This window comes from Pelobates fuscus, chromosome 3 (genome assembly GCF_036172605.1).
Source record: "Pelobates fuscus isolate aPelFus1 chromosome 3, aPelFus1.pri, whole genome shotgun sequence".
Taxonomy (NCBI): domain Eukaryota; kingdom Metazoa; phylum Chordata; class Amphibia; order Anura; family Pelobatidae; genus Pelobates; species Pelobates fuscus.
In genome coordinates, this window is record NC_086319.1 from 276,878,726 (window position 1) to 276,891,442 (window position 12,717).

Genomic DNA, 12,717 nt, shown 5'->3' on the forward strand with positions numbered 1-12,717 from the left:
GACCAGAATTTCAGTTTTAGTCAAATTTAGTTAATGGAAGTGAGCAGCCATCCAGTTAGAAATGGCAGAGAGGCAGTCAGAGACACTAGTCAAGAGGGACGGGGAGAGATCAGGAGAGGACAGGTAGATTTGCTTGTCATGTGCATAGAAATTATATTGGAAGCCAAAGGAGCTAATGAGTTTAGCAAGGGAGGCAGTATAGATGGAGAACAGTAGGGGACCACGGACTGAACCTTGGGGGACACCAACAGAGAGGAGTTGGGGAGAAGAAGCTGAGCCAGAGAAAGAAACACTGAAAGAGCGCTGGGAGAGGTAGGAGGAGCACCAGGAAAGAGCAATATCTTGTAGACCGATATTGCGGACGATGAGAAGAAGCTGTTGATGATCAACAGTGTCAAAAGCCGCAGACAGGTCAAGGAGAATCACTATAGAGTAGTGACCACAAGATTTTGCAGTGAGTAGCTCATTGGATACTTTGGTCAGTGCCGTTTCTACAGAGTGCTTAGAAACATAGAAACATAGAATGTGACGGCAGATAAGAACCATTCGGCCCATCTAGTCTGCCCAGTTTTCTAAATACTAAATACTGCTTAGCGAGGAAACCATTCTGAAGCGGGTCTAGCATAGAGTTGGACTCAAGGAAGTCTGTCAATCTCGCATACACAACTCTTTTAAGGATCCTGGATGCAAAAAGCAGTAGCGACATAGGATGGGAGTTGGATGGGGAGTTAGGGTCAACGTTGGGCTTCTTTAGATTTGGGGTTACAGTTGCATGTTTGAAGGGCGATGTAAATATACCAGAGGAGAGATAGATTGAAAATTTTTGTGAGATAGATATACATTAAACTAGTACCCATAATTTTGGTAATACATGAAAACAAGTTTGACTGGGCAACCCTATCTCTCCCCCATACCTGGATGCAGTGCCAAAGATACAATAAACAAGTAGCACCCATCTTTTTGGTAGTACAATACATTTATATTTCAGAATGACTAACGAAGAATGAATTGCTTGAAATTACTGTATTATTTGCTACAATTTTATGTTCTAAAAAAAAAGGAAAAGCACTTGGCACTGTGTTTTAGTTAGGATAAACCACACACGCATGGGCTTCATAGACAACAACATAGAAATTGCGTCTTGACTGATAAAGTTACGTTAAAAAAAAAAATCAACAGGAAGTACACTTAGACTGCTCCGGAAGTTGAAGCTGCTAACCGGAAGTGTCGTCTGCAGCGCGTTGTTGCCCCGTGAGTGGAGAGTGAGAACGGGCATCAGGCGGCAGGATGGCGGATGTAACAGCCCGTAGTTTGCAGTATGAATACAAAGCGGTGAGTAGACCGGAGAGTGCACAGGGAGCACGCTGCTTGTAATACGAAGTACTGGAAGTCACACATAACTATTTAGGCAGAAAAGGACCGACTGCCAATTGCCCAGGTGGGAGCGCAAGGCAGGCGACTAGATAGTAACTGGGTCTCTCAGACCTTCCTGGAGCAGTGAGGGCTGAGCATTTATTTGTAATTAAACGTCTCACGATTTTCCTGCATAATTAGAAATGTAACCTCTAGCAGCCGCAATGCCAAGTGTTTCCTCCACCGTACTAAGTGAACGAGATAAAGAGAATCTAACCTGCATGGGATTTGGTTTTCTTTCTCCATTTTGGCATCTATAGGAATCATTAAGTGTGAAACATTACTTTTCATGTTTTCATTACAATCAATAATATATATATATATATTTTTTTAAACATTGGTAAGGCACATAGGGACATATGTGACATTTGAGTTTTTAGACTTACTATTATACCTTTTTTTTTTTTGTCCTGCACAGAACTCTAATCTTGTACTTCAAGCTGATCGCTCATTGATAGACAGAACCCGCAGAGATGAACCCACAGGTGAGGTGTTGTCACTTGTGGGGAAGCTGGAAGGATCCCGGATGGGTGATAAAGCTCAGCGAACCAAACCTCAGATGCAGGAAGAGAGACGAGCTAAGTAAGTGTTGCCATCTTAATTATATTATGTTTTGTGTGTGTGTGTGTGTGTGCAAGGTTGAAATGATACTCTAAGCACCAAAACGACTTTAGCTTTAATAGGCAGTTTTAGTATATGCATTGTGTGCATGTCCATGTAGCCATTACTGCTCCATTCTCTATTTAGGATTTAAATCACTTTTGTTTATGTTTTTGCAGTCCTAGCCACACCTCCCCTGGCTATGAAAGAAATTGTTTAATTTTCAATCCGTACAGTGTGTTTACTTTATAAGTTTTTATCTCCTGCTTTGGTAATTGAACTTTTATCACACACAGGAGACACATGCAGTCTATTTTACAGAGCAGGAGATAAGAACTATTAAAGGGCAGATAATTTGGCAGTTAGACTGCAGGGCCATAATTTACGCATCAAAACCACTCCATTAAGCAGTTATTCCAATGTCCATGACCAATTGAAAGAGATATTTGCACTTTTGTGCCCGGGCTAGTTGCACCCGTGGCACACATGACTCTGTTTCGGTGGCCTAATGTCAATTCTGTGCAAATTTGACATCTGTGCACAGTTTGAGCTGACGACATATGTAATTACCTTCTTCACTTGAAGGCAGACATGTGACAGTGCTTTTAAATGAAGCCCTCTCTTCTTCCTTCCCTTAAGATTACATCAAAGTAAGCAAGTCCTCTCTTCGTGCCATCCACCCTCCATTCTACTTCACTTACAAGAGCTCCCCACTTTTAATTTGTCCACAAACACCACTTGTTTGTCAGAGCATGCACAAAATTTAAAAGATCACTCCAGACCAAATTGCTGAAGTGCATTTTGGATGAGGATTATCCCATTGAAAATGCAATTTTATTTTTAATTTATGAAACACCCCCCTGCTGTCCAACAACCAGTGATGTTTGCTCTCTGTAGCTTCTCTGAACTCAAGTATAGTGCACTTGCATCCCCCAGCATATCTCATTCTCAGAGCAGTGTTCTTAAAATAGCTTTAGAGGCTTCTCAATGAGAGCCAACTGACAGGTTATTTACCTGTGAAAAGATTTAGTCTCTTCCCAGGATAAAGGGAAGGGCTTACGTTGGTTGCTGTTAATGAGAACTGCAGCTTTTGCAAGCTATTTTTAGGTACAATAAATACATGCATGTGTTCATTGGGGGTGTACCTACTAAATAGTGATTGCTTTTTCTCTCAAGTTTAAATGTGGAGTGGTCTTTTAAGGTAACGTTGTCTCTTTTAGTCATCATTCCCTCACTAATATTACCTTTATTTGCTTGGAGAATGTATGAGAATGCAGGTTGTAAATAAAAAATAGAGAATTTGCCTAAATGTGCTTTGATACAAGCACAATACACAGATTTGTATTGGATAACTTTCTGTAACTTTTTGAAGTAGCCGATTAATTTCAAATAAAAAAAAAGTTGAATTTTTATTAAAAAGAAGAAAAAAAACTTGTAAAAAATAGCCTATTTTGTTCTACACTGTTAAGTGACAATTCCTAATGCAATGTTGTTTCATTCCAGGAGAAGAAAGCGAGACGAAGACAGACATGATATTAATAAGATGAAAGGATTCACCCTACTGTCAGAGGGGATTGATGAGATGGTTGGCATAATTTATAAACCAAAAACTAAGGAGACCAGAGAAACCTATGAAGTGCTTCTTAGCTTTATCCAAGCAGCCCTGGGCGATCAGGTAAAATATATCACAGGATTGGCTTTAATATGTTGGCTCCTGTAAAGTGAGGGTCAGATATCATTTTTATACCTTATTCCCTTACTTACAGAGACAGGAGATAATATGCTTTAATGTCAGGTTATTCAAACCTTTTAAATTTAAGTGGATAGAGGCTGTTGTGTTCAAATATATAACCATAGCCAAAAAAATATAGGTAATAGTTGTGCTTAACTTCTCGTGCAGTCTAGCACATTAAAAGAATACATCTGATAACATAATTCTCAGCATCAGGAAATATAGTTCACAAATACATACAGGGCCAGGGTCAACTAGAGGAAATATGAGTACTCTGTAGTTACAGCACAGAGCTTACTAAAAAAAAATAGATGTTTAAAAAAATAAATAATGTGTATACTGTATGCCAAATTAGGTACGTTTGTAAAACATTCCAACCTATTTAGATTATGGATGTTTTTTTCTCAGATATGGTATTTTGACCAGAATTTTGGAACTCTTTTTAGTTATTTCAACCCATTGAGGAATTAATTCTTCTGAAGTTTACTTAATTGTACTGATTTTTGTGTTTTACCAGCCACGAGACATCCTTTGTGGAGCTGCTGATGAGGTTCTTGCTGTGTTAAAGAATGATAAACTAAGAGACAAGGAGAGGAGAAGGGAGGTGGATCAGCTTTTGGGGCAGACAGACGATACTAGGTACCATGTGCTTGTGAACTTGGGCAAAAAGATTACAGACTACGGTGGAGATAAGGAAATTCAGAATATGGGTAAGTATAATACATCATGTGTAAAGATTTTCATTCTGTAGTATGACTGTAACAAAGCCACTTTAATTGCTCTTTTCCTTCTGGTTGTTATCATGACTTCAAAATGCATATTACATATTTTCTAAAAAAAAAAATCTTTTCATACTGTGCACTTTTCTGACATCTTAACTATATCTCTCTTCACCTGTTCCGCAAAGCGTGTTGTTCAGAAATCCCTTTCCAGCTTTATCTACATTTATTGTCTTATCAATAATTCTTACCAACCGTTTCCTTTTATTTCGACAACTCGTCCACCTCACCTATTGTCTTATTTATGCTTCAAGACTCCTATATTTGTGCTGTACCTTTCTGCTACTATTCTGACTGACCTCTATTAAACAAATTCTGTTTTCAAATGGTAATTGTAGATGTCAACTCTTTTTTGCAGATGACAACATAGATGAGACATATGGAGTAAACGTGCAGTTTGAATCGGATGAAGAGGTTAGTTGAGAATAGTGTACATTGAAAATAAATATAAAGCAGTGGCTGTTCTTTGTCTTGGGTTTATTCATGGTCTAGTTTGGAGGCTTTGTGCTTAGGCAAATAGCATGCTTGCTTTGGACATTCCTTTTGTGTTACTGTATGTGTCCTGTAAACTACACATGGGCTGTAGCTGAAGGATATCAACTTTTTATTTATTTATTTTATTCTAACAATTCTATTCTTTTCTAACTATTAAAACTATTTTTGAGCCAGAGAATTATTACACCTGGGTATTTTTTAAATGCTGACAGGAACACGCTAAACAAAGTAATTCAATCATAGGTTCCTGTTGTATTTTAGTTTAGTATACTGGGCATCCTCTTTTTATTTTTTTTATTTTAAAGAAAATTAAAGTTGCTTTAAAACTTACTTGTGATCCATCATCCAGACATTCTTCTCACTGTGGCCCAATTATTTTCTAGTGAAGCAAAAAATTCTGATAGCTTCTGTTGTACCAGGTGGTTCCCAAAGAGAAGCATTGAGAGCACATACATAGCAATTCAGCAATTGCTGAGATCATTAGTAAGAGTGGAAATAAAAAAAATGTAAGCAGTCACGTTTTTTTGTTTTTAATTGCAATGGTGCAAGGAGAGCATCTATGTCCCAAAATCACTTCATGATGGTGAAGTAATTTTCGTGCATAGATGTCACTTTACAATCCATAAGTAGGATATTAAGTAGCATTGGATTCTAATATTTGTGAATTCCTGTAATAAACTATACCTTGTGCATAAGGATTTTTAGGACATTTTATGTTACACTGCAGATTAATTGAAGTGCATTCATTTTATATGCACTATAGTTGGGTGTATGCTGCTGGAAGATGGTTCCACCATAAACTTGTTTTTGAAACTGTAGGTTGGTGATGAAGATGTGTATGGTGAGGTGCGAGATGAAGCATCAGATGATGACATGGAAGGAGATGAAGCTGTGGTGCGCGGCACATTGTCAGCCAATGTAAGGAAACATACAATCTGTGCATTGTTTGTACATATTCTTTGATATTTTTTTTTTTTACGTGCATTTTTGTGTTACAATATTAAACGTGAAGATCTGCTCAACTTCCTGTTAATCCTTTAGCTTGTGACGTCTGGGGAGTTGATGAGTTCTAAGAAGAAAGATCTCCACCCCCGGGATATTGATGCTTTCTGGTTGCAGAGGCAGCTAAGCAGATTTTATGATGATGCTATTGTGTCTCAAAAGAAAGCAGATGAAGTTCTGGAGATATTAAAGGTATGTTAATGACTAATACAACATTCCAAACTGAGTTAGTAGACTTTATCCTCTAGCTTAAGGGTTCCCAACCCAGTCCTCAAGTACCCCTAACAGTCCAGGATTTAGGGATTACCCAGTTGTGTCTAAAGTGTTTTGTTTCTTAAAAATACAACCGAGTAATCCCAACTGGGTAGATCCACTGCTCGAAGCTGATCGATTGCCGTTTCCATAATTCTTTGGAAATTGGATTTACTATATTCCATTAATGCACTGTTCGCTAGTTCAAAATGCACAGACTTACTCTGAGAGCCCTATGTATGTTTAAGTGCAGATTTAAAAAAACAAACAAAAAAAAAACCTTACTATATATATATATATTATATCTCATAATTTATATATTACGGGAAAGTAATACCCCCAAGAGGCTTTGTCGAACTCATAATAAACCATAAGACCGAGGGTTTTAAAGGCCTGGCCTGCTTCTTGTTGAAGTGGAAAGTGTGTGTCTGTCTCTCTCTCTCTCTCTCTCTCGTTAAAAAATGGCAGCTCGATGTTTCAGTCCTGTTCTAGGACTTTCATCAGAAACACTCAGAACAGGACTGAAACGTTGAGCTGCCATTTTTTAACTATGTTTGTTTGAATAAAGTTTATACTTTTCATCTACTCTACAAAACTGTGAGTGCTGGTCATACTGTTCATTTTTGATATTTAAATCTGCCCTGGATTTCAAGCACCCGGACCTTAACGCTACAGTCAGTGTGCAAGGAACCTTATGTGGTGAACACATTTAATAAGAAAGTATTTAAATACCCTGCAATGATTCCAGAAAAATAGGAGAATCATTACAGGGTATTTCAATCCTTTCTTATTAAGTGTGCTCACCACATAAGGTTATACACTCGTGTGTGTGTGTGTGTATGTATGCTTGTATATGTGCGTGCACTTTCCACTCTTTCTTTGTTTGGCTTTATGTAATTTTGTGAAAATTAGTGATTGTTTTCACGGTGGTATTTAGCAGCACTAATTTATACTTTTGAAGCACCTCTTTTACTATGCATTTGTTTTTATTACCATTTGTGCTTGTTGAAGTAACTGCTGTATCATGTAATATAATGCAACATAATAAAACGTTGTCATTCTTCAGTGATTTTTCCCTCTTCTCTCTTTTTCAGACTGCAGGTGATGACCGTGAATGTGAAAACCAGTTGGTTCTGTTACTGGGTTTCAACACCTTTGATTTCATTAAAATTCTTCGTCAACATCGTATGATGAGTAAGTCTCCTTTCATCCAGACTTTGCATAACTTGTATTAATAATTGATGTCTTGCTCCTACTCTCTCATAGACCTTATGGTCACTGTTGATGAATATGTGATGTACCTCTGATGGAGGGGGGGAGTATGGAGTGATTTAATTCCTAAATTGCAAGCAATTGAGCAGTTAGGCAGCAGGGGCATAATCTATACACCAAATCTACTACATTAAGCTACAGTTGTTTTGGTGGCTATAGTGTCCCTTTAATGATATTGTGCAGTAGCAACAAACTGGTCACATGTTCTAGAACTTATTAGACATATTTGAGTTAATACTGGTGTTTCTGTTTGTGTTTTCCAGTCCTGTACTGTACCCTTCTGGCCAGTGCGCAGAGTGAAGCTGAAAAGGAAAGGATAATGAGTAAAATGGATTCTGATCCTGAGCTCTCAAAGTACCTGTATCAGTTGCAAGAGACTGAAAAAGAGGATTTGATTAGGGTAAGTGGTGCTATTAAGTAAGCCGTTTTAATATATTAAATGGTTGTCTCTCTCTATAACATAATTTTCTCTATTGTTAGGAGGAACGCACACGTAGGGAAAGAGTAAGACAATCTCGCGTTGACACAGATTTGGAGAGCATGGAGCTTGAGCAAGGAGAGGTGTGTGCAGGCTGAATCATCACTACAAATTATTTTGCTTTTAATCTTTCACACGCTACAGGATTATAAAGAATTGGCCATCACCTGGACAGTTAAGGGGCTTATTATATGTTTTTATGTTTCCCTCTGCCGTGTAGGGTGATTATTTCAAACTAGAATTTGACAAGTCTCTATCTTTTTATTTATTTTTTTAATTCTGTATAGTTTGCAGCTCTGTCACTAGAGTTTGCCAACAGAGTTGAGCACTATTTGTGCAAGTTTATTTGCTACGCTGAAAATTGACAAAATGGCCAATCTGAAAAATTGGCTAGGTTAGATAATTTTGATATTTTGTTTTAGAGGTTTCAGTTAATTTTCTGTGCATTCATTTTTTTTTTCTGCAGTCTTTCACTCCTCGCCAAGTTCTTGACCTGGAGGATTTGGTATTTGCTCAGGGCAGTCATTTTATGGCCAACAAACGTTGCCAACTCCCTGATGGTTCATTCAGACGTCAGAGAAAGGGTTATGAGGAGGTACACGTGCCTGCCCTAAAACCTAAACCTTTTGGTACAGATGAGGTGGGTCAAATTAATTTATTGTCATGCCTGCTCTCTTATTCTCAGATGTTACATGTGAAATCTTTTTCTCTTATTTTCAGCAACTAGTGGCAGTGGAGAAGTTGCCAAAATATGCCCAGGCTGGGTTTGAAGGATTCAAAACACTGAACAGAATCCAAAGCAAACTCCACAAAGCTGCTCTGGAAACAGATGAAAACTTGCTGCTGTGTGCCCCCACTGTAAGAACATGCTTTTATTCAGGGCAGTTATGTGATTTTAATGTATTCATTTGTCATTTAGCTCAGTCCTATTGACATTTGTATTTTTAACAGAAATGATCTATACTTTATTTTGGCACATTTATCAAGGTTTTCAATTTTCTACCAGACACACAATCAGTAAATATTTTCTATAAAACTGGTAGCTTTATAGAATAGGGTTTTTATAAATTAGTCCTTGTAACGGACCGTTTTGCTCACCAGAGGTTAAAAACCGTTTAGGCGATATTCCCCTTTCAGATGCACAGGCAGCAACTGTAAGCACCAATCTCCCGAACTGCAAACTCTACAAATCCTGGAAACAGCTAAACATGAAAACCATACGAAAGGGTTACACTCCTGGCAGTCAGCATACAATCCAATTCCCCCAATAACGAGACACTTCGTTTTGAGGGTTAAACAGAATCTCACTGTCCTGGCACATACAGTCTCTTTTATTCCCAATCCACAACCACAGTACAGCCCACAGGGTATTACAGAACAACCAATCAATCCGTACAATACACACAGACACTCCCACACAAAATCCTCCCCTCTGCCTGTGATATGATTACTGAACACATGGGTAATCTCATTATCACAGGCAGAGGAATACAGTTTTTACACAATATTCATTCCTTTGAAAGTATGCATCACATTCACATAAAACTTACATTTTCAGAATCAGCATACTCCAAATACAAACATATGTTATCCAAATTGGTCCACTGGTTCAAAAGATAGATCGAAGTCCTTTGTGACCAAATGAAGCATGGCTTTTCTGCCCAAAACCAGCTCCACAGAGTCTTCTATCCTGGAGATAATTGAGAAGTAATCCAATTATCTCCAAGGACAGAGGCAAAACTCCATTAAGCACATGGCTGTAAAAAGACAGTAAAATACACATGGTTACATTTATTACATAAAATACAGACATTCTACCTATCCCCAGATAGCTTATATCTGAGCGCACATTATTACCGGATGGCGCTCAGATCACATGCATACAGTTCAATCGCCATGGAGCCAAAGTCTTTCATACAGTCTTTCAGTATACGGCTGGGCTCCATGGCATAGCTATCTGGGGTAGCATGGCTTTAACAGTCCGCAGAAAGGCACAAACCAGCCTTTCTGCAGGGAAAAAGACTAGGGGCCATAGTCTAAAGGCAAGAGGCGGGCAAGCAGGTTTCGCCACAGTCCTTTTCATATTTTTCGCTGTATCTAATGTATTCATCTGCCTGTTTTTCCAGGGAGCTGGTAAAACCAATGTGGCTCTAATGTGCATGCTCCGGGAAATTGGAAAACACATCAACGTGGATGGCACCATCAATGTAGACAACTTTAAAATTATTTACATTGCTCCCATGAGATCCTTGGTACAGGAAATGGTGGGAAACTTCAGCAAGGTAAACTAACTAGTTATGCCTTCTCATTGCATGGAATATCTGTAGTGTTGGCATTTGTGTATTCACTCTTTCATGCCTTTCTATCGTCAGAGGTTGGCTACATACGGTATCAATGTGGCAGAGTTAACTGGGGATCACCAGTTGTGCAAAGAGGAGATCAATGCTACGCAGATCATAGTCTGCACTCCAGAGAAGTGGGATATCATCACCCGTAAAGGAGGGGAGAGGACTTACACTCAGCTTGTTCGTCTCATCATTCTGGTGGGTTTTATATACATATAAATGGCTATTGCTAGTATAGGAAATCTCTAAGCACTACAGCAAACTGTAGTGGTTATGGTGGCAGGTAGGCGCTGGCATCCTCCCAGATTACACATTCGCACTTTGTAAACAGTTTGTCAACTTTCCTGTTGTCTGCTGGGTGCCTATCTCAGATTTCTGTTGAACTGAGTGCCGGATCATTGGCTAGGAGTGATCAGCTGGGGATGTCAGCCAAAGAGCAGACCCTGCAATGCTGCAGTGCAAATAACTTCCAGCAGTTGAGTAAAAGATAAGTGACTGGGAGACCCCAGGTAAGTCTTCAAACAAATTGCAAACAGTGTGACTATTTATCCTGGCAGGGCTCCATAAGCACTACAACCTGCTGTAGTGGTTATGTTCTTGGAGTGTTTCTTTGAACGACAACTGATAATTTATTGAACGACAACGATAATTTATTGAAGAAAATTGCACTCTTTTATTTGGTTGAGCAGCCATGTTCTGTCAGATGAGTTATCTGACCATCTGCTGCAGGTTCTCACAGATAACACTTAGCAATCACAACAGCAGACATGTTAGGTTGAGCAGACAACCGTAGAATCTGACCCAACATGTCTGCTCAGCCAGATAAAAAGTAAGATTTTCATAATTATACATACACATAATTATTTTATTTTTTTTTTTTAAGTCTTTCTTCCATTAAATGTCAACGAGATGTGAACCTTTAAAAGATAACTTCCATAAAAAAAATTGTATGATGTCTTAGTACGTGAAATCTGTATACCTCAATGTTACAAAGCATGTAGGTATAACAGGCAGAAAGATTCTGTCTGAACAATGCAGATTCATCAAGCTGGGAATAATAGAGAAGGAGAATCAAAGAAAAACGGTAGTGACAGGAAAGGTGAGAGGGGAATGTGCAGGGAATCCAGAAAAGGAAGAGAAGCACAATTGAGTAAGATTGAAAATTAGTAGTAGAATTCAGACAAGCAAATCTAATGGAATCTGAGGAATACAATAATGAACATGTTGGCTTGCACGTATGAATAACTACAGCTGAAGAGAGGACATCTGAGAAAAGGAGTAGGAAACCGCAAAGAGTGCGAAAAGAATGGTGGAAAAGTAGTAGGAGTAGTATGATGAGAGAGAAAAGCAAAAAGGAGGCTGAACAGGAGGACGGGTATAGGGACAAAGAATGTCCGGACATATCAAATGCCAACAAGTACACCATATAATGTGTGTCAGGAAAGAATGTCAAGGAAGACACACGGGGTAGCTCTAGCACCCTTCACATGAACAAAATACAGCGCTCTGTCTGCATTAAAACTAAGGCAGAGATAAGCTACTGAGCACATAGTCCAGCGGGTTTCCACACCCCAGGGCAACGTGGGTGACCATAGATGCCTCCCCTCAAATATCTCAGCAAGATTTGTAAACGTATTTCTCAAAGTCAGGGCTTGTTTAACAATGTGACCCAAATCCTCCAACTATTGAGGTAGTTTTTAGGTTTCCTCTATAGATCAAATTTTAACAATCCATTGTTGAGAGAAGGGGGTGTTGGAAGGAATTTCGGATTTGAGGAATTAGAGCTATTCACAGTATTAAGTAAATGAAACATTAGTGAGTGTACGACTTACTTGATGGAGAGCTGTGGTGGAAGAGAAGTTGCTCTAGGGACAAAGGGACAGAGATACCTGTAACAGAAAAAAAATCGATGTTTCTAGAAGGAAATTATTTTCTGCCAAGTCCACCAAATATGCCCACGAGTGGCTCCATCATTATTGTATCCCCAACAGAATGTTAGTAGGGCTATTTGGTAGTATTGTGTAAAAAAAAAAAAAAAAAAATCTTTCAATCTTGGTCAGTTCAGTGTATGTCCAATACTTTTGGGTAGTAATAGTTATTTTCTAATCTCAATCTACTGTTACACAGGATGAGGTTCACCTGCTGCATGATGACAGAGGCCCTGTTTTGGAGTCACTAGTTGCTCGTGCCATCAGAAATATTGAGATGACCCAAGAAGATGTGAGATTGGTTGGTCTCAGTGCCACACTGCCTAACTATGAGGATGTGGCAACTTTTCTTCGTGTGGATCCTGCCAAGGGACTGTTCTATTTTGATAACAGGTATTTCCAGCCACGTGAACAAGTTTAT

At 38.8% G+C, this 12,717-nt stretch overlaps 1 protein-coding gene across 1 annotated transcript in view; it reads left to right on the forward strand.

The window, feature by feature from the left end:
• Positions 1–1,204: 1,204 nt before the first annotated feature.
• Positions 1,205–12,717, forward strand: part of SNRNP200 (small nuclear ribonucleoprotein U5 subunit 200) — a 44,563-nt gene continuing 33,050 nt past the window's right edge. Inside the window, exons 1-15 of the mRNA XM_063448612.1 lie at positions 1,205–1,332; positions 1,832–1,995; positions 3,517–3,688; positions 4,263–4,455; positions 4,883–4,938; positions 5,839–5,937; positions 6,061–6,213; positions 7,368–7,467; positions 7,809–7,945; positions 8,026–8,106; positions 8,490–8,663; positions 8,744–8,881; positions 10,150–10,305; positions 10,396–10,566; positions 12,496–12,689. Of these exons, the coding sequence (XP_063304682.1) occupies positions 1,288–1,332; positions 1,832–1,995; positions 3,517–3,688; positions 4,263–4,455; positions 4,883–4,938; positions 5,839–5,937; positions 6,061–6,213; positions 7,368–7,467; positions 7,809–7,945; positions 8,026–8,106; positions 8,490–8,663; positions 8,744–8,881; positions 10,150–10,305; positions 10,396–10,566; positions 12,496–12,689 (2,033 nt within the window). The 5' untranslated portion in view covers positions 1,205–1,287. The remainder of the gene's footprint in view (positions 1,333–1,831; positions 1,996–3,516; positions 3,689–4,262; positions 4,456–4,882; positions 4,939–5,838; positions 5,938–6,060; positions 6,214–7,367; positions 7,468–7,808; positions 7,946–8,025; positions 8,107–8,489; positions 8,664–8,743; positions 8,882–10,149; positions 10,306–10,395; positions 10,567–12,495; positions 12,690–12,717) is intronic.